General features: G+C 41.9%; 1 protein-coding gene across 1 annotated transcript in view; it reads left to right on the plus strand.

Annotated features, from left to right (window-relative positions):
- Window positions 1–22,586, plus strand: part of LOC117442378 (fibroblast growth factor receptor 1-like) — a 78,233-nt gene extending 55,647 nt beyond the window's left edge. Inside the window, exons 8-15 of the mRNA XM_034078383.1 lie at window positions 5,205–5,395; window positions 9,151–9,295; window positions 9,964–10,047; window positions 12,553–12,725; window positions 18,012–18,135; window positions 19,496–19,686; window positions 21,234–21,378; window positions 22,019–22,586. Coding sequence (XP_033934274.1) covers window positions 5,205–5,395; window positions 9,151–9,295; window positions 9,964–10,047; window positions 12,553–12,725; window positions 18,012–18,135; window positions 19,496–19,686; window positions 21,234–21,378; window positions 22,019–22,038 — 1,073 coding nt within the window. The 3' untranslated portion in view covers window positions 22,039–22,586. The remainder of the gene's footprint in view (window positions 1–5,204; window positions 5,396–9,150; window positions 9,296–9,963; window positions 10,048–12,552; window positions 12,726–18,011; window positions 18,136–19,495; window positions 19,687–21,233; window positions 21,379–22,018) is intronic.
- Window positions 22,587–22,797: the final 211 nt, after the last annotated feature.

Consider the following 22,797-nt stretch of genomic DNA (forward strand, 5'->3'; position numbering starts at 1 on the left):
TGTGGATGAATGATGTGAAATATAATCAAGTGTTAAATCAGACTTTAGTTCCACCTGGAGTAAATCCACCAGCTACCCTGCAGTATACAAAGTCATTCAGACTAGCTGCACCTTCACCAGCTTTGAGGACACTTTCATGATCAATCATTATAAACACATATCATATATATTATTCTGAAATGGACCAATCTGCACCATGACTACTTTTACTGTCGCTACTTTAATACTTTTACTTGAGGAACATTTTGAATGCAGTACTTTTACTGTAACAGAGTATTCCTACACTCTGGTGCTTCTAGTACAAGACCTGAGTACTTCTACTTTGACTGTCGCTACTTTAACTATATTTTGATGATAATACTTTTGTACTTTTATTTGAGGAACATTTTGATTTCAGGATTGTTCCTACATTCTGGTACTTCTACTTTAACTCAAGTAGAAGACCTGGGTACTTCTACTTTTACTCAAGTACAAGATATATACTTATACCACCTCCGTTTATAGCCTATGAAAAAAACGAATAGAAAAGAAGGCTAAAGCTAACGTTAGCAGATAGTGATGCTAGTTTGCTAGTTAAGTTTGCTCAACGATAATATTGTGACAGAAAAACTTTTCAGTGCACATCACGCTCTGCCGCTCCGACAGGGAGCTCTGCTCTGAACACCTGAACGGCCCGTTCACAGACTTCTGGCGTCTTTTTTGTCAACAAGCCGAGGCGCAGCGGCAGTTGCACTCCCACTTGCAGCCATGCTTCTCGTTTTCTCACATGCTCTGGCAGCTAGCGCGTGGCCGCGTGCACGAGAGAGGGGAGGGACTTAGAACCAGATTTCCGGTGTCGTAACTCTTCTATCTATATGGCGCTGCTTAGAACGTGCTTGAGAGGAGCGGGACTGCAGGCACGGCTGCAGTGCAGGGAGTGGAAGCAGAGCGCTGAACACACACGGCTCTTATTAAAAACGGCGCTTTTTCAAAGGAGTACTTTTCCCCGTCATTTTTAAAGTACCGATACTAATGAAACGGAGGAATCGTACCGTTTTTAACGGCAGGGTATCGCGGTACCTTTCAAGTATCGGTACACCGTGCAACACTAATGTGAATACATGTAGAACTAAGAGGCCCCTGACATTAGGCCTATTTTAAAAATAGTAGGGGCTTTTAACAGCTTACCAATTTACAGGCATCCTCTGCATAGCAGTATGAATAGCCTTACAAAAAACAACCCACTCTGCGGTAACGAGAGTCATATTTCTGACCCAAATACCCTAAGTGAAGCCGTTAGTCCCATCTGACTGACCCAAGGGTTGGTGCTGGTGTAACAGGGAGGCTTCCAGGTGTTCAAAGCCGATGTCAAGCTTTCAGTTCATGGCTCGGTGGGGGGGAGCAGACCCACGTGAGACAGTGTCAATGGCTGTAATGTTCAGTTTGAGGAGCGTCATTCTCTCTGGGAGCAGGAAATGGTGTCCATTCTTGGACTAGACCATTAATGTCATTTCATGTAGAGCAGCCATAGCATCTCTGTGACTGCACTCAGCCGGACTGTAGCAGGGTAGAACTGGGTGACTCTTAGTGAAGCCGTCCAAGGCCATAGACAAAATGGAACCACGTACCAACAAAAGAGACACAAGGTCATCAATGTCTCTCTTTACCATTGGCCTAATTGCACAACAAATGAGTGGAAAAAAATGTGGAACACTAATCCATCATGTGAAATGTTGAGTTAATCTAAATAATTACTTATGGGTGGAAATCAAATTAACATTAACATTAGAACTGAAGTCAGTCAAAATTGGACTTGCACGGATCAGAATCTAATCAATACACCATTTTCCCAGCTCTGTAATGAAAAGGATAACAAGATTAGGTACATTACAGGAGTGTTAAAACACCCAAACATGCACACTTATCTTATTCTAGTAGAGATTTAGAGGACAAGGTCTAATGTTGTGAATAAAATTATCAAGTCAAAGTTTGTTTTTTTATTCTATGTTATGTACCACATTTAATTTAATAATTAATCTTGAATTACTAATAACTTTAAAGAAGGCAACAATTTACAATTTGGATAAGGTGAATACTTATTCAAAGTGTGTGTGTGTGTGTGTGTGTGTGTGTGTGTGTGTGTGTGTGTGTGTGTGTGTGTGTGTGTGTGTGTGTGTGTGTGTGTGTGTGTGTGTGTGTGTGTGTGTGTGTGTGTGTGTGTGTGTGTGTGTGTGTGTGTGTGTGTGTGTGTGTGTGTGTGTGTGTGTGTGTGTGTGTGTGTGTGTGTGTGTGTGTGTGTGTGTGTGTGTGTGTGTGTGTGTGTGTGTGTGTGGGTGGGTGGGTGGGTGGGTGGGTTTGTGTGTGCTTGTCTGCCCAAGGTTTTTAAAACATTTGGGACAGCAGTGAAAATGTTATGAGAAACAATTTGTTGCTTAGATTAAACTTGAAGGAAGCTAGACTGGAACATTTTAAATAAATCAAAGCACTTGCACATTAATTAAATACATTTGATATTTAGCTCGAGCTGGGTTCAATACTTATTTAAAATTGGGCTCGAGTAGAACCTCTGGATTTGGCTTGCAACACAAAAGTGATACTGATCTCTGTAGGACTTGGAAGTGTCAAGATTCAAAGTGTGGGCCTGTGAAAGAGAGGCCCTTGGAAAACAACATCTATTTTTTAACTGTAATTACTTATTTTAAAGAGATTGCCCAAGGTTTAAAACATTTATTATGCACACAATAAAAACTTCAACAAATATATTGATCCTGGCTTAACCAGCGACCTTTACTCTATTGTTCATAAGCTCGGTTTCAGAAAACTTGTCAGTAGTTTAACAACTATTTTAATTTTAGTAATGTCTATGGAGACCAATTGGTTGATACGAGAAATAATTTGAAGCAGTTTAATAAAGAATGTTAAACTATTTTTAAAACTGTAATTGAACTTCAACTTATATTAATTATCTGATTCCAGTGGCCAGTTGGAACAGATAATCAACAAAGTTTCCATTTTGCAGCAACAGCACAAAAGGTTTCAACAACAATTAATGAAACAAATAATACAACATTGACCTACAAAAACAGATTTTGCAACCCTGATCTCCTCAGGCAGGTCTCTGAGGGTCTCGGGGCGCAGGACGGGGCATAGGGTTTATACAAGGTCACAAACATATCTTAACATACCAGCAATACCATTTAAGAATGGATTCTTAAAGCAATAATCTTCTTTTCTTCTTACACCTAGCGCACACCCTGAACAGTGGGCTTCTTGTTTACATTTTCCCCTGCACACTCAGATGCAGGACATACAAACACTCTTTTGCTATTTATTTTCATTTTGCAGCACATTTATACTACCAGAATTTTGCTTTAAATCTTTATATTGTTTATTTTTCTCAAGTCATTTACTTTTGGTGAGATAACTAAAGTTTAGTTCATTTTACCCTGTCTATGGACTGATTCATTATTAGTTGTTACAAAACATACACAAGACGGCGGGACAAACCAATATAGACCCCCCATACAAACAATCAGACAAACAAAACATGAACTCGCAATAAACACCAGCGTGACAGCAAAGCTCATCCAGCTCAATTTAGTCCGAATTAGGAGGTTTCAGAGGGGGTAGGGAATTATCTCTAGTGGGGCGCCTTGACTCGCGCGTCCACCCTTGTACAAGTGCTAAGATCGTGCCTGAAGACCGTCCAAAAGCGATAACTAGCTTATCCTCTTGCGACAACCACTACTCCATCAGTGGCGCTATGAACCCCCGACCAGGAGAACATAGACTTTTTTCCCTCTACCCTTTCTCTCCAAAAAACAGCCCAGTTAACTGTAGTCCTACTCGACCAGCCTATACACTTGCTATCGAGTTCATCACAACGATGAAACACAGTTTTGTTCTACACTTTGCTTGCCACTGCCCACCCGTGATCAATTAGCCTATAATTTTATGTATGCACCCCGGACCGCCACCAGCTCCTCTAGCCATGTATAGGGAACTGTGGCGCATCGGGTGATGCACGCATCGGGTGATGCACGCATCTGGCGCTGCCCCGGCCTTGCCAGCAATGTAGAAGACGGTCACAAACAACGAGTGCTTTTAGACCATCCCTGTTTTTAATAGAGATGGCGATGGTGTGAGTTAAAGCTATAGACAAAAACTGTGACTTTCTCCCTCTCAGCTGCACAGCTCCAGCCCCACAAACACAGGGAGGTTTTACACACACACCCGAGCTTGCAGCTGGAGCCCTGTTTACAGAGGCGATAGCAGTAATATCTCCGGCTGCTTATTTTTAACTGCTGTGTTTGGCCGCTAAAACCCCCAGAATTTGGCGATTTGTCCAATACAAATCTTTTACATTGCTTTCACACAGAAGCTCCACCTCACTGATGCCATTTTTTTTAAGGTCTCTCTAAACATGAGCTGTGTATGCTTGTATGGCACTTCCGTCCCGAGCAGCACACACAGAGAAAATCAGCCAGGACTGAGTCCCCAGACACTGATCCCCTGGGTTTATTATCCCCAAATGTTCATTAACCAAAAACGAAACACAGCCGCTCAGTTTCACAGGTAATTTTTTAGGATACCGTCAATCACAGATTCTGGTAAGGCAATGTCCAAATGTAGATTTGAAAATCACACTTACCAGCTCTGAAGAGTTGTTGGTATCCTGCCGACAACGCCAATTTGTAAGGGAAACTTCTGTGTAGCAGCAATGCAGTGGAAGTCACCGACTCAGGAATGAGACACGGTAGAGCAGGAGCTTTGATGTCAAACACTGGAGGTTTATTTGGAGTTTCGGCCGGAGGATTCACATCACAAGTCACAGCAGTCACGGTCTGACTGCACGGGTGGTTTGCCACGTCAATTCTGGCGCGCCTCTCTCTCGTTAGCCCATTTAACTGGTTTCACAGAGAGTAATCAACATATTTTGATAACATAGTTTAAACAGTTGGGCACACTGAGTCACTTGCGTCCGTCACTTATGGCCTCGAAGATGTCATACCTTGGAGTCCACAAACAACATAGAAGGAAGTGTCCCAGTGCACCCACAACAACAGACCATCTGTGACCTAGTGTTGACCGGTCACAGAATGGGAACAATAACATTATGGCTGAAGCAGCCTATGTCCTTAAAGGAGATAAACAGACGTCAGGGTTGGTCCTGTACGTCATATCTAGGAGTCTAGGTCAATAATTTCCCTAACATTGTGTTTCAGAGCACTGTCCCCACAGGCCCATCCTGCAGGCCGGCCTGCCCGCCAACTGCACCGCCGTGGTGGGCAGCGTCGTGGAGTTTGAGTGCAAAGTGTTCAGCGACCCTCAGCCTCAAATCCAGTGGTTGAAGCACATCGAGGTGAACGGGAGCAGAGTCGGTTCTGATGGATTACCGTATGTCCGTGTGCTCAAGGTAGGAGCTTCCTCTTATCACTCCTCATGCCAGTATAAATTACTCTTTTGAATGCTTGTTTATATATTGCCCTGTATTGCTATGCCACTTATTTTTCTTAGATTGTAAGTACTTCCTGTGAAAGGGGATTCTTATAAAAATCTTAAAAGGCATTCAAATCATCAATCGGAAATAAGTATGGATCAATCTTCCAAAGCTCTTAACAATGCTAAGATGAGTAATGAATAATACATTTTTTTCTGTCATTAGTTTTAAAATGACCAAATGATTGGTAACATATCTTTTAGTTAACTATTGACTGCATGCATCTCGCATTATTGTCACACATATCAGGATAGAGCAGGGGTCTCCAACACGTCGATCGCGAGCTACCGGTAGCTCGCGGGCAGCTTTTCAGTAGCTCACCGCTCGATTATCGATTATAGCGTAGTAACGTTGCTTCTTGATTTTTCGGCCGCGGCCGGACAATAAAGTTTTTTTATTTTAGAATTGTTTCTGTCATACGAATATAAAATTGGTCGGTGAGATCAAGGAATAGACGTGACAGCGGCACAGCGACACCACACACGGAGCAGTCTGCTTTCTCCAGCAGCACCAGTCAGAACCAACGGCAGAATGACCCGCTCTGAATCAGGCCGCGTCGCTGCGGCTCAGAGACACACAGGGAGGGATTTGTGTTTTTGAAAAACACTCGTTATCGTAATGTCAGGTTTTTGGTGGATTTAATCAAGTCTTGGATTGCAGAGTATGAATGTCCTCTTGCTATTTTCAGTTGATAAATACACGTGTAAAGTTTGTGAAGGCAGGAGGAAACTTCCGCGATCACCGTCTCCTCTCCGTTCCTCCAAGCCCCGCCCCCTCCTGAAAATAATGAGTGACAGGCTGACAGTGACCCGATAGAAACTTTATTATTCACTTAATCACTGAGATATAATGAAGCTAACTTAATCTCATACATTTATGGGATTCATGTAACAGTAAAACAGAGAATGTGAGTGTGCACCCACATGCACTATTTTTGTTTTTATAATGCTGTTGTAAATACTCCTTGTCTGCTGTGTTCAGACTCAAGTCCTGTGTGTGATGCCACATTCAGGACATTCAGTGTCCTTTTTTTAACAGAAGACCGTTGCTAGAAGCTGCAGCAGTATTAGTTTTTTGTTTTTGAGGATGGAAAAATGTCGCACACAGATATAGGGAGGCTAGACCTACAATTGATTAATTATGGTTTATAATTTCATGTCAACACGAAGAAGAAGAAAAGATGGCTGCACTGTTCAGTGTCAATCCTGTGGAGATGGAGGTTATAAATCTCCAAAATCATGTTCAGCTTAAGTCTCAGCAAAACTCACAACATTTCTGGAGCCTTGTATACGCCCAGAAAACTCTAAGAACATTCACCAAGCAGCACTGAACACGTCTGCTTTATGTGGCTCTGTGTACAGACCTTTGTGAAGCAGCTTTTTCTGGCATGAATGAAATCTAAATACAGAACAAGACCGACTGATGAACATGTAAATGACTCTATTAGTGAACCTAAGTGGGTCCAGCATACACCTGTATGGTGGACTCCATGCAGCGCCAGTTCTCTCACTAACTGTAAAAAAGAGTGAATGCACTTATTTTACACGTGCCATAAGATGCTTGCAAGGTGGTGATTAAGGCGATGTATTTACTATGTGGGCCATACTAAGAAGTGAAAACATTGTAATTTGCTCTTGGACATGTATGTGAATCTTCAGTGAAGTACTTACTATGTTGTCCATATTAATATGTTAGAAATTGTCGTTTTCTTGGACCTTGATGTGAAGTTAAGATTTTAGATAAGCTTTAGGTATTGCAATTTCACACAAAAGTAGCTTAATTCAACTGATGAGTGCTATGTGAATAAATGTAAGCGATGCAATGCAAGTAGCTCTTGGCCACTTTCATTTTTTCAAAGTAGCTCTCAGGTGGAGAAAGGTTGGAGACCCCTGGGATAGAGTAACCAGCAGTACACTTACAAAGTGTACACTACAGCTTCAAAAAAAGCTTGGAGCTGGGCATGTCTGAAGCTTGGGGATTTTATTCGAGCAACGCGATCAACAACCAATCACATGAATCTCCCGCCCCCGACATACAAAGCAAAAAACCCCGAGGATTTTATGCGAGCAATATATATATATATATATATAAACTCCCCAAACAGGCGAAAACCTACCAGTTTCACCCACTGTCTCTGCCACCTCCCTCCATGCCTGGTTCTTCCGGTTTGTATCCCAGTAGGTGAAGAGGCTCTGGTCATACAAAACCGGGTGATTTGCTACGGCGATAATTAGTTTCTCCTCCATCTTTTTTTGAAATATAGAAATGAACGGCGGGATATCTCTCCCAGCTTGGACGCGGTTTGATTGGCTAGGGCTTGAACTGTCAGATTTTCAGAAACAGGATTTGATTGGCTGGCGCTGGCTACTCCGGCGTCTCCGGCGCCGGAGACGGACCGCTATGCTACCCACAATTCAGTTGGCCGAAAAGCGAGGCAACGTGACGTCACCCCATTCAAAGTGAATGGGCAGATGCGTTGGAAACCATTTTTGAAGCTGTCGAAGCTGTAGTGTGGACGGCCCGTTATTGGTTGGTTTTCTTTGATGCTCAGAGCAGATGCAACATGAGTGAGTAATAATTATATAATTATATTTAGCAAGGTTGCTTTATTTAATTTGTTATCTTTGAGTTGGTATTGCATCTGGCATAAAAGTCTTAAATCGAACTTGTCTTAAGATCTAGGAACTGAATATATGAAGTGTATCTTGCTATTGAATCTCTGCACAAAACCAACATGACTTCTGCTGAATTCTTTACTGTCATTTGATTTTCTGTGATGTACATGACATGTTTTTATTTCCAGCATTCTGGGGTCAATAGCTCGGACGCTCAGGTGCTGGCCCTCTACAATGTGACTGAGGAGGAGAGCGGAGAGTATATTTGTAAAGTGTCCAATTATATAGGAGAGGCCAATCAGTCGGCCTGGCTGACTGTCACCAGATATGAGCCCACAGGTAACCACCGCGCAGCACAGGGACGACAGAGTGGACCACCTGGATAAACTAGGGCCGTATAACTTGAGACAACCTCAGCTGTTTCTCTCCTCCCTCCCTCCATCTCTCCTGGCTCAGTGCTCCTGACTGTAAATGATGCTATGGAAAATTCCCAGCAGAACAGTTTAAAAAAAAAAGTGCTTGGGTTTATGTTGGACCCGTTACCATTCCTGCCCCATGCCTGTGCCGTGCCCTCCTAATAAGGGCCTCTCTTGCCATCTTCTTCTATTACTCTCGCTCCTTTTCCCTTCAAAGTCCTCCGTGCACAGCACACAGGCTCTCTCTCTCTCTTCCAGCTGTCCTCCTTCTGCTTACCTATGCTCCCCAGACCTCCTGTTTTTATCTGATGCTTACATAGTTTGTATGATTGTGAGTGTGAGTGTGCCCTGTTCTGCTGCGGAGTTTTCCATGTTGCCCATCTCTTGCATGTAGAGACGAGACTGAGGTATTTGATGTGGTGATGGGGTGGCCCAGTTCAGGAGTCAACCTAACCCTCTTCTCCACTAACAGAACGGAGAGTCCTCTGCAGGGGCTCTCTGTGGTACTTTGTGGGCAGATGGTGTTGGATCGAGGAGGAGAACGCTCCTCCATCCCCTTTCTCTTTCAGAATCCTTTACTCATGGTTACCTTTCCCCTCTTGGGCCTCTTGTTGGGTCTGCTTCCTTTGTTATTTTCTAGACCGCTGGCCTTAACACCACGGACAAGGAAATGGAAATCCTCCAACTGAGAAATGTGTCTTTTGATGACGCTGGGGAGTACACCTGCTTGGCGGGCAATTCTATCGGGTTCTCTCATCAATCTGCATGGTTGACCGTTTTTGAAGGTATCAGTGGTTCTGTCTCTCCTATATCTCCATTATTTACCATTTTCCTACTCCAGCCTGGCTCTCCACCTTTACATTGGCCAGAAAAGAGCCTGACTCTATTTCTGTAAAAAAAATTAAGAGGAAGCCAGTGTGAGTTAAAAAATACTAAAACCGTCTCTGTCCTCATAATGGCTCCTGCTCCATCTAAACTCTCTAGATGGGAGAGTATGGGCCATGCTTTACTGTTTCTTTAATGAAATCAGCAAATGCAAACAACCCCAAAAGCAGATGGAGAGAACACAAGTTATTTTAAGTTTTTAATGTAAAATGCAGAATTGCAGTTTAGCTTCATCTCTGTGGGCTAGCTGCTGGCCTCATCTACGTTACTTAAATTTGAGTTGAACTTAAGTACTGATTGTACGGTTCTTAAACAGTATTAAGTGCTATTTTTACCATTTCCATCCGGACCTAAACTGACCTGCAGTGAGAGTTTTTTTTGAGTTAACACATCTGTAGCTGCCAACAAATGAACTAATCTGTGTACATAGCTGGGATATCCCCTGTGCTGTTTAATACCATAAACCGTATGTTTGGATACTTAGTCACTTTGAGCAGCAGTCCTATCTGTACTCTGTTTATACGCCAGTCACTGTAACCTTTGCTTTTCATCATCATGGAATCTGTAGTTCCCTCTGATAAGGGAAACTACACCTGTGTGGTAGAGAACCAGTACGGCAGCATCAATCACACCCACCAGCTCGACGTAGTCGGTAAGTGTAAACTCAGGTTGTCTGTATATTAAAGGTCCCATGTCATGGCCATTTCTACTGATCATAATTCCATTGTTGAGGTACACTAAAATAGATTTATACTGTTTAATCTTCCAAACTCACATTGGTTTCTCATACAGCATCTCTGTAAAGTATGTGTATTCACCGGTATTCACTCTCTGTCCTAAACGGCTAGTGTTGTGTGTGTGTGTGTGTGTGTGTGTGTGTGTGTGTGTGTGTGTGTGTGTGTGTGTGTGTGTGTGTGTGTGTGTGTGTGTGTGTGTGTGTGTGTGTGTGTGTGTGTGTGTGTGTGTGTGTGTGTGTGTGTGTGTGTGTGTGTGTGTGTGTGTGTGTGTGTGTGTGTGTGTGTGTGTGTGTGTGTGTTGCATGTAGCAGCCGCATGTGTGCAAACTGCCCCGCCCCCTCGCACACAGACGGGGAGAGAGAGATCTCTCATCAGCATTGGAAAGATCGAAAATACTAAAAATAATCATAGATGCATTTTTGCAGTCTTTTTGCATATTAGATAACGGAGTTGACGGAACCAAAACTGCAATATAATGTTTGTATAGCATAATAAATATGACATATCGTTCTTCAGTGCCCTATGCTGTACATATCCGGAATGAATTGCTGAAAGGTTTTGGGAAACTTTGTTTCGTGAAAGGCTGGCAGAGGGTGCGGCCATAGCGCTGGGCGTGGCTACTGGGTATCCCTACGTAGCAATACCCAGGAAGTAAATGAGAAATTTCCAACGAGGTGTTTTGGGGAGGTATTTTCTGTGTGAGAGTTGTACTCCCTACAGCAGGGGTGGGGAACCTTTTTCCTCTCAAGGGCCATTTCAATTTTTCCAACATCCTCTGAGGGCCGTACAAATTATTGACCTCTGCTTAAAAAAACTAAAATCACAGCCCATTCATTTGGCCTTTCTTTCATGCTGTGCAAAGAAAAAGCAACCTCTTAATCCAGATATCTTACCATGATGATGCATGCACGTGCACGGTTGTGGCATGAACACCAAAACAGAAAGATATGGACACAATATGTGTGCAAATGTATTTAGTTTCCTATCCATGTGGACATGATTTAAGTGGGGGGGGACCTAACCTCCTCTAGGGGGGTCCCCCGGGAAGATTTTTTTTAAAATGTTGAAGTTAAAAGCATCAATCTGGTGCACTTTGACAGCAACATTAGGAGCTCTATGGATACATCTCTCAACACCTATATAAAATAGAATTTAGATTTACTTTTTCTTTTTGGACATTTTACAAATCACTCCCCTTTCAAACTGTATTCTTGTTTATTAATAACAACTTTTTTTTACTGTCATATAGTATTTTATACCTGTTTACTGTTTTTTTATAATAATGATCATATAAAGATGTGCCTTTACCTCACTGGTTGGAGAAAAAGCTTCTTATATTTGTTAGCATAGCTAACTAACCAGATGCTAATAACAACAAAGTTATTGACTGTATGATCAGTATGACAGTCATGAACAGATTGCCACTGGGCTTTCAACTAAAGACACAGACACGCAAAAACTGTGGCATGTGTACGGCTCCTTATGGGTAGGCTACTGCAATTTTTGGAAATGCCGGAGCGATGTTCTGGTGCTCTCCGTCAGCACTACACCCCTGTCAGACGAGACATATACCACGTGATGACACGTTAGGCTTGTGTTGTGTTCAAGGACCCTGATCTTGGCCAGGAAAAACAGGCACTCGCTTGTTTCATTTTTTTGCGGTCTAGATTTCTTTCATTTTTTCCTTTTTTGCTCGTGTTTCTAAATTACCTCGAGGGCCGTACCAAATGGTCTCGTGGGCCGTATATGTCCCGGAGGTTCCCCACCCCTGGTATAGACGGTTCGTCCACACAAGGCCGAAACGGAGCCCGAATCCGATACACTTTGATAACGGCTCCCAAAGTGGGTAGGCTCCGTGTGTACGCCCTATACGATCATTCCCTGAAAACGATGACGCCATAGCCCCGCCTCTCCCCACCCCCGCGTCATTTATGATGCAATTCGCCAACAACAATGGCCGGATCACAGGGTTGCGTTCGTGCTCCAGTGCAAAAATCTACAGCTCCTCTACCACAACCAACAGCAACAATAATAATATAATTTAATGTAGTAATAATAATCGTCATCGGTCTTATTCGCTGCTTTTGGTGTATTTTGTGGCGGAAGTACAGCGCCACTTACAGGCCCAGCATATGTGCTACAGCATCTCCTGCGTTTTCCAGCATTTTCATTTCTTGAGCCGACTTTTTGTGATTTTTCGTCTCCGTTTCGTCTCCGTGTGGACGGGGCCTTATAATTACTCATACTGTGGCCCCTCCCCCTGGGACCAATTTGCCTTTGAAAACCCTACAATAAAGCTATTGCCCTGATTCAAATGGTGCTTGAGGTTTAAGGTACCTACAATGTTTTGCATCCTTACAAACACAAGATAGTATTTATTACTTGTCTGATTTATTTTTATTTTGTGTCGTCTTCTTTAGCAATGGCTCCACAATGGGCTTATCCAGAGAAAATGGAGACAAAGCTTCACGCTGTACCAGCCAATAAGACGGTGAAGTTTCGGTGCCAGGCCAGCGGAAACCCAAATCCCACCCTGAAATGGTACAAGAATGGAAGGGAATTCAAGAGAGACCATCGCATCGGGGGCTTCAAGGTAACAGAACATATTTTTAGAAATGTTTTCCGTTCAGTTTATTTTTAGTGACACTACACCCTCCTTAGCATTTCTTATTGAATAACTCCAAGCCCGTTCACTACGAGGGGCAACACACTCTCACTCCCTAAGCGTGCAGGAGCGACGTTTGGTCAGTGTCCGTGGCGTCCAATTGTGACGCTCCTAGGCTCCTTCAGCGTCATAAAGGGATGCAAATAGCTTTCAACTGATTGCAATGTATTTCCATCTGCGTCGGGATTTGACGTTCATGGAAGCACGGCATTCATTTGTGTCGGCTGCCCTTAAAGGCAATGTGAGCGTCCATTCCCATTGGATAACGGAGAATTGTACACCCGGAAGTAAGTATTCCTCTTACTGTCGATTGATTTTACAGTGATATCTGCACTACTCATCGACTAAAAAACACCAGATTATCCTTGTTAATTACACAACATTGATTGGTTTAAATTGTGTGCAATGCTTTTGTATTTTTCCCCTTCGATTCGGAAAAACAAATATTTGTTCTGAGTAAAAGATGGCAGAAGACACTACACTACCCAGAATCCCCAGCTATCGTTTGGACTACACCATGTGCTCTGTTTGACAAACCCCTCAAGCTCTGTGATTGGAGAGTGTGCTCCGAGGGTTAAGCCGATTCTCGAACAGCACTTGAAATGGGATGGAACCACGGCAGACTGTCCAAAACTGGATTTGAACGGGTCCACCGCATCCCCCCTCCCCCACCCCGTCCCCAGAACTACACATGCTGGCTATTGAGTTTCGCAACATGTTCTCTATGGCACGTCTCTACTGGGAGTTGTAGTTTTAAAAGACGTTTTCGTATTTCCCATAATAAGAAGTTGCCAATATTAAACTGTGTACTTCCCTGGAGGTTTAGGGGATAGGAAACACTCACATTTAAAATATATAATTTATAAATGGGTGAAAATTGCTTGTGCCCATAATGGGCAGTATTAATATATATACCCACATGCCAGCTAAGGTCAAAATAGCTTTATTTAACAGCTGGTCTTATGTTTGTGACCCCTGTTGTTAATTGATAACATTACATTACATTAATTGATAAGCCTGAAACATGCACTTGTCAAGGTTCAGAGGCACATTTTGCAAATATGGCAGTAGCCATCGATCAGCTTAAGATAAGATATACTTTATTGATCCCAAGTTGGAACATTTGCGTTACATCAGCATGTGTAACAGTTAAATATGCAGTGGTGTTTATTTGAAAATCATTTAGTATAATCACACAAATTCTGTGTTTTATATTCAACAATTCTGTGTTCTTTATTTATTGATTGTTCAATACCTGACAAGGCCGGAGATGAAATATCTACATACATCTTATAAGAGTATAATACATTATGTATAATATCAGTTAAAATAAGTGCTTCAACATAGTTAACATTGCTGGAGGTATGCATAAATATTGATAGATGTCTTGTAATGCACTATTGAGGAACCTGCGACCCACGTTTTTCATTCAGTGCAGAACTACACCACAGTTGTGTAGGCCTATATGATATGTCAATAAACCTTAGAAAATCTTGAAATCTTGAAAGGGATGTGCAAAATAGTCATTATATACAGTCTTTAATTAACTATTAGTAGAGAATAACGAGTAATGAATATACTTTATAGGGATCCTATTAATATCTAATAATAAAAATAATGAAATTCAATAACATGCTTTAACCACTAGGTGTCCCTTTATATCAGCTGTGCACCTTTATGGTGTAAATACAGCCTATCTACCAATTGGATCAAATATAAAAGTGAGCCGAATTAGTGTTGATACTGCAAGGAGACGTATTGTGTGAAAAGAAATGTAAGATGTTGTTTAATGGCTGATATATTTATGATCCACGTCACGTTTTCAGTTCCTCATGTTTGTCTAGAAGTCTTCTCATCAGGGCTCTATACATACAGAACTACGGCAGATATGTAATATTTAATGCAACCGAACTGTGTATTACAATGCCGTTATGTGATGACTTTCAAAGAGAAAAGCAAGCACACTCGGAATAAAGTATTATTATTATTTTTTTAAATGTTTTCGGTCTGTTTCCGGTATTTGTTAATGACGATGTGCTCTGAGATGTGAGACTGGAATTGCACAGGGGAAAATAACGTAGGCTATCTTTAGATGCGGATTTTGTTAAACTAATATGTTTGCGCTGTGGACCAACACTATACATTGACGGAGAAGGGGGTAGCAATACGGATAACACCATTAAACAGTTACACAACATAACAGAAATAATATCGATAGCAGCGTGCCTAGCAACCACCTTGGTAACAATGAAAACGTCGCGATTTCCTGAAGTAATCTTCGTAATAACTAGCCAACTAAAGATCATGTACATCCACTGCACACATAATTTGAAATAACAACTCATATTTCTCGCATCAAATGACATCAAAACGCATTTTAATGGCCAAACTAACTTTAAAATAGGCATTTTACACCGAGAATAAAACGAAGTTCGGCCATGTTTTCTTTTTCTGCAGGGAGAAATTTGAAGATCACGTGACATAGACGCCAGCCATTGAAATGAATGGTGAAAATAAACGGGGTTTGTCAAACAGAGCACATGGTGTAGTCCAAACGATAGCTGGGGATTCTGGGTAGTGTAGTGTCTTCTGCCATCCTTTACTCAGAAAAAACATTTGTTTCTCCGAATCGAAGGGGAAAAATACAAAAGCATTGCACACAATTTAAACCAATCAATGTTGTGTAATTAACAAGGATAATCTGATGTTTTTTAGTCGCTGAGTAGTGCAGATATCACTGTAAAATCAATCGACAGTAAGAGGAATACTTACTTCCGGGTGTACAATTCTCCGTTATCCAATTGGAATGGACGCTCACATTGCCTTTAAGGGCAGCCGACACAAACGAATGCTGTGCTTCCATGAGCGTCAAATCCCGACGCAGATGGAAATACATTGCAATCAGTTGAAAGCTATTTGCGTCCCTTTATGACGCTGAAGGAGCCTAGGAGCGTCACAATTGGACGCCACGGACACTGACCAAACGTCGCTATTGGACGCTTAGGGAGTGAGAGTGTGTTGCGAGGGGAGATGTGTCAGTGATCTCATCTCTACATTAGATCACCACCGCCCCCTCCCCTGGAGTAAGAAACACTTCCTGCAAGTGAAAAGCGGAGGCAAGTGTCACATTTGACCTGAGAAACAATGCAAGATGAAACCTAATGCCACAAAAAGGGAAATCGTGCCAGAGCTATAATACCTCCAGGTGGGCAATCCTAGCCACCCATAACATTGGCTGTCCTCATTCTGGGTATCAGGACATTTCTGTAATTTCATCCATGCAGCAGTAAATCTACCAATATGAGGGCTGGGTATTGTTCAGTTATATCTGGTCCCTGTGTCTGATCCCTGAATGATACCTTTTTTTGACACCAATTTTATACATTGAATTTGAATACAAACACAATTACGACAATGTGCAGTACCTTACAGATTTTAATTTTTTTCTTATTGTACAGACAAGCTCCATGTTTATTAGCTCACTAACGTTCATGAGATTTAATCCTTATGTATTGGAATATGGTATCAAAACGTATGGCTTTTAACAATTTGGTCAGTGTCAAAAGATACAAATGTTGTTTCACAGCCTCTATATACTACTTACTGTATATTTTGTGTATGCTATCATAACTTCGTCAACGTCTGCCCATTTCCTGGCAAGCTGTATTCAAATGCGAAGCCATCTGCTAATACGGTAAACTGCTAAACTATAATTGTTGATAACACAGTTTACTGTTATCTCTGGATTTACTTAGCAGAGGTGTGGCAGGTGATGGATGTGAACCGGATCTGTTTTACACCACCACTTACTGGCTATGGCATCATGAGGCCCCAGAGACTTTGAATAATGTATTCGTTTTTAAGGATTTTTTTTTTTGTAGGGCTTTATTTAAAAACCTCAGATGACCTTTTTGATAAAAAAATATATTTGGTAAAACCGTAGTCATAATGTCATAGGAGGCTATATGTTGCTTTAAGTACCTTTACATCAACTTCTCTGTGATTATCTGTGTTCAGCCTCACGGGTGTGGGATGGATGTCCATGTTCTCTAAGAAACATCCCCCTCCTTCCTTCATTTGCTCTTCCTATCAAGGTGTATACTAGTCCAGCCCTGTCTGGTGCTTCCAGCCCATCTCCCTCCCCAGCTGGGACACATTTAAGAGTTTCCTCCCAGCTGCCTGCTCCCCTTGTCCCCACCCAGCCAGGCAGCAAACTTAACCATCTGGCTGCTGTTTTTTTTAGTCAAGGTGCAAAGGTCTGCATCAGCGGCCGGGGACGTCTCTCATCCCTCCCACACTCTTGCTTTTATGGCCTGGGCTTCTATTGTTCATATCGTCTGCATGGAGACGTGCAGGAGGGAGGGAATAATGTGGACCACATGTATATGTAGCCAAGCACAACACATCTGGCAGCAGGCAGCTGGACTCCCTCATCACGTTTTAGCTAAATGAGGGAAACTGTATGGCTCGGTCTTGTGTATATTCATGTTTGATGTTGCCATTGCCTCAGAGGTTCGTTGGGTAATCACACACTGCCGGTCTTGGCAGATTTATGGAAGAAAATCTATAACATGTCTTGGAAAAAAGAGCCAGACATCAGTTGGCGCTAATAAGACAAGTTGGGGCAGATGTATATAAAACATGTACCCATTTTCCTTTGGTCTTTGTTTGGTAGGACAAAGACCCGCTGTTTGTAACATAGGCTGGTGTCACAGGAAGAAGGAGTAGTGTGTTATCTTGTTATCATCACATCACACATCATTGACCTTGTTAGCCGTCGCTTTGAACAGAACAACATTTGATTTACGACAATTCATATAGGGTAAAGGCAGATGGAGAGAACACAAGTTCTCTTAAGTTCTTAATGTAAAATGCAGAATTGCAATTTAGCTTCATCTCTGTGGGCTAGCTGCTGGCCTCATTTACGTTACTTCAATTTGAGTTGAATTTAAGTACCGATTGTTCTTAAACACTATTAAGTGCTATTTTTACCATTTCCATCAGGACCTAATCTGACCTGCAGTGAGAGGTTTTTATGAGCTAACACATCTGTAGCTGCCAACAAATGAACTAATCTGTGTACATAGCTGGGATATCCCCTGTGCTGTTTAATACCATAAACCGTATGTTTGGATACTTAGTCACTTTGAGCAGCAGTCCTGTACTGTGTTTGTACGCCAGTCACTCTAACATTTGCTTTTCCCAAACTGTTAGGTCCGGGATCATGTGTGGACCATCATCATGGAATCGGTAGTTCCCTCTGATAAGGGAAACTACACCTGTGTGGTGGAGAACCAGTACGGCAGCATCAATCACACCTACCAGCTCGACGTAATTGGTAAGTGTAAACTGCAATCAGGTTGTCTGTATATTAAACCCTGATCAATAAATCTATATCATGGCTTGGTCACCTGTTGAATATTGATGAGAATCCAGAGTATGGGTGTTAATCTTTCAATGTTTTCTGATTTTGATTCAATATTGATTGATTTGGTTTGTTGGGGTCACGCTTTGATTGAAATCCCCAGTCCGCTTTGTGCTAATAAAGATGTTGTCCACAAATATGGTATAGAAGCAGTAAAGTGTGCTTAGGACGATTTAATTGTTATATTATTGCATATTAATATGTATTCATGCTAAACTAGCACAAATAAACAGATTTAGCTAAATGGTGTTTAGTATTTCTTAATTCTCACTTACTTCAAGAATAACAACTTCAAGTTACACAAAAAATAAACTGCTGCCTGATGCATACATGAAAATGGGAGGCTTAGACAAGTTTCTAAGGAGTTAGCCTATTTCACCATACGTTTTGTTTCACCAAGACATTCACCATACATTTCTTTTATTTATTTAAAAGAAAAAAGGGTTAGGGTTGCCCCAATTCCTACATGAATCAATTTGTCCCTAATCCTTTTCCTTAAGTAATGTTGGATAATACCTCCAATATCTCATACCAGAATACCCTATTAACCAACCGTTGTAATCCTCATCCCCGAAGCGTCAAAGTCTTGTGTTGGGTTCGACTGTATCTCTCTCAGCCCTTTTAATAAATAAAGCCTGTGCACGAGTGATGGATGTGTGTAGAGGAGAGAAGTGATGACTCCCCTCAGACCTGCCCTGAGCCTCACTCCTACACCACTGGTTCTATAAATCTCGGCCCCACTTCCTCCGTCACTGCTGTCCCTGGGCTCGACCTCAGTCCATGTTTAGACCCTGATGAGCAGAGATACAGCGTCAGTGAAGGGAGAGTTTTTTCATGAGTGCTTGCTAAGTGTCCATGAAGGTCTTGGTGAGGAAAGCCTGCACAGTTGACACACTGCCAGATTCTTGGCTAGTGAGTTTATTTTGGAGAGTTATCAGTCATCAAAATGGAGCCTCAGGAACTTTACATTTTTTCAGTAACGGCTCCAGATCAGATACTCAACTTCCATCTATTTCCTCAATAGCTGAGGAAATAGCTGATTTATTCTCCATGTAGCAGAACGATTGTCTATAATTTACATAGTATCAGTTTAGATTATACAGACGGACTGTCCCGGCCCTTTCCCGTAACAACGCATTGGTTTTGTTTGGCCTGTGTTTGATAATCAGTCAGCCGTGTGTACTTTTGGAGTGATGCACGTGTTTGTCTTTGATATTGAAGGTCGCCAATCTTCTTCTAATCTAACATTCGTTTGTTTTGTGTTGTGTTTCAGAGCGCTCTCCCCACAGGCCCATCCTGCAGGCCGGCCTGCCCGCCAACCGCACCGCCGTGGTGGGCAGCGACATGGAGTTTGAGTGCAAAGTGTTCAGCGTCCCTCAGCCTCACATCCAGTGGCTGAAGCACATCGAGGTGAACGGGAGGAGAGTCGGTTCTGATGGATTACCGTATGTCCGTGTGCTCAAGGTAGGAGCTTCCTCTTATCACTCCTCCTGCCAGTATAAATTACTCTTTTGAATGCTTCTTTATATATTGCCCTGTATTGCTATGCCACTTATTTTCTTAGATCGTAAGTACTTCCTGTGAAAGGGGATTCTTATAAAAATCTTAAAAGGAATTCAAATCATCAATCGGAAATAAGTATGGATCAATCTTCCAAAGCTCTTAACAATGCTAAGATGAGTAATGAATAATACATTTTTTTCTGTCATTAGTTTTAAAACGACCAAATGATTGGTAACATATCTTTTTGTTAACTATTGACTGCATGCTTCTCGCATTAGCGTCACACATATCAGGATAGAGTAACCAGCAGTACACTTATTGGTTTGTTTTCTGTGATGCTCAGAGCAGATGCAACATGAGTGAGTGATAATTATATGAAAACATTTTTATGTTACAGATATATTTTTAGCAAGGTTGCTTTATTTAATTTGTTATCTTTGAGTTGGTATTGCATCTAAAATGTGGCATAAAAGTCTTAAATCGAACTTGTCTTAAGCTCTAGGAACTGAATATATGAAGTGTATCTTGCTATTGAATCTCTGCACAAAACCAACATGACTTCTGCTGAATTCTTTACTGTCATTTGATTTTCTGTGATGTACATGACATGTTTTTATTTCCAGCATTCTGGGGTCAATAGCTCGGACGCTCAGGTGCTGGCCCTCTACAATGTGACTGAGGAGGAGAGCGGAGAGTATATTTGTAAAGTGTCCAATTATATAGGAGAGGCCAATCAGTCGGCCTGGCTGACTGTCACCAGATATGAGCCCACAGGTAACCACCGCGCAGCACAGGGACGACAGAGTGGACCACCTGGATAAACTAGGGCCGTATAACTCGAGACAACCTCAGCTGTTTCTCTCCTCCCTCCCTCCGTCTCTCCTGGCTCAGTGCTCCTGACTGTAAATGATGCTATGGAAAATTCCCAGCAGAACAGTTTTTTTTTTTTAAAAAGAGCTTGGGTTTATGTTGGACCCGTTACCATTCCTGCCCCATGCCTGTGCCGTGCCCTCCTAATAAGGGCCTCTCTTGCCATCTTCTTCTATTACTCTCGCTCCCTTGCCCTTCAAAGTCCTCCGTGCACAGCACACAGGCTCTCTCTCTCTCTCTCTCCTTTTTTTTCCAGCTGTCCTCCTTCTGCTTACCTATGCTCCCCAGACCTCCTGTTTTTATCTGATGCTTACATAGTTTGTATGATTGTGAGTGTGAGTGTGCCCTGTTCTGCTGCGGAGTTTTCCATGTTGCCCATCTCTTGCATGTAGAGACGAGACTGAGGTATTTGATGTGGTGATGGGGTGGCCCAGTTCAGGAGTCAACCTAACGCTCTTCTCCACTAACAGAAAGGAGAGTCCTCTGCAGGGGCTCTCTGTGGTACTTTGTGGGCAAATGGTGTTGGATCGAGGAGGAGAACGCTCCTCCATCCCCTTTCTCTTTCAGAATCCTTTACTAATGGTTACCTTTCCTCTCTTGGGCCTCTTGTTGGGTCTGCTTCTTTTGTTATTTTCCAGACTGCTGGCCTTAACACCACGGACAAGGAAATGGAAATCCTCCAACTGAGAAATGTGTCTTTTGATGACGCTGGGGAGTACACTTGCTTGGCGGGCAATTCTATCGGGTTCTCTCATCACTCTGCATGGTTGACCGTTGTTGAAGGTATCAGTGGTTCTGCCTCTCCTATATCTCCATTATTTACCATTTTACAAGTCCAGCCTAGTTCTCCACCTTTACATTGGCCAGAAAAGAGCCTGACTCTATTTCCAATGACGACGGTTCTTCTCCTCTACATAAGGTACAGAAGTACCAGCATAAAATAAACTGCACCACCAAATAAACATCTGCTCAAAGATTGTATGTCAACCCTTTAAGAATCTCCATGACTCAATCTACCATAGTAACATATTGAGACTTTCCAACAACATTGTTTCTGACCCCAACCACATCTTCAACAGCTAATATAAATTATAACCATCAAATCAGAGATACTGCTTTCCAAAATGTATTAGGATGTGATTGAAGCAATGTTCTGGGCACCAGTCAACTCTAATGTTAAATAATTAGTTTAATCCCAAATCAAATGCATGTTAAAGGGTCTTGAAAATGTTGTCTTTAGTGATTGTAATGTTTTGTTAAATTTCTGTTGTCTTGTTTATTGTCCTAACTATCTGTCCTAGTTGATGTTTGAAATGGAGCTGCTGTGATTCAGGAAATAATTCAGGCTTGTTTTAACAATCAAGTATTGTGTAGATTAATTAATCTTTTAACCTAGTGCCTGTATTTGTTAATGCTTGAGCAGGCTGCAGAACAAAGTCATGAAGAGGTGTGTCTGCTGCTGATGGAGTGCTGTGCAGCGCTCTGCAGCCAGGCGAACAACAGGCTGCTGCTTCCCTTCCAGCTGGCACCCCAGGGAGACCTGCAGGAGCTCCTGAAGCTACCTCGGTGACCACAGACACACTGCATCTTCAAATGTGCTTCGAGAAAAAATGACTTAAGCTCAAAACCTACTAGGTCAGGATTACATTCATCTTCACCTGGAAACACCACATGTGGCTACATTGTTTTCTAAGGCTGCAAACATTTCACGATAATACATTTAAAACTTTTTTCTTCTCTTGCTCTTTATATGTCGTTAAATACTTGTGTATTCTGCTCTTGCTCTTTTGCACTTTTTGCATATCATCATGTATTTGTTTTTGTCATGTCTATAAATGTCATTTTCTTAAATGTTTTATGTGATGGAAAGCAGCTCAAAACTAAATCCGACATATTTACGCTTGAAACATTTCTTGTTTTAAGTGTATTAATGTCCAATGTCCCTGCCAAATAAACGATTCAAATAAAAATAAAGAATGAATTGCCAACTATTATATTCTCTGATTTCAGCATTTGAAATATGATTGTTCTAAGGTTTAATTGACATTTTATTTAGAGTTTCTGACGACACAAGACATTTAAGGACATTATCTTGGGCTGGGAAACACTTAACGACCACCATTCTTTTCCCCACCATTTTCGGACTTATTTTCTTGAAGATATTTTTTTGACATTGTTGCTTTAATTAGATAGAAGGACAGA

Source organism: Pseudochaenichthys georgianus, unplaced genomic scaffold (genome assembly GCF_902827115.2).
Source record: "Pseudochaenichthys georgianus unplaced genomic scaffold, fPseGeo1.2 scaffold_420_arrow_ctg1, whole genome shotgun sequence".
NCBI lineage: Eukaryota > Metazoa > Chordata > Actinopteri > Perciformes > Channichthyidae > Pseudochaenichthys > Pseudochaenichthys georgianus.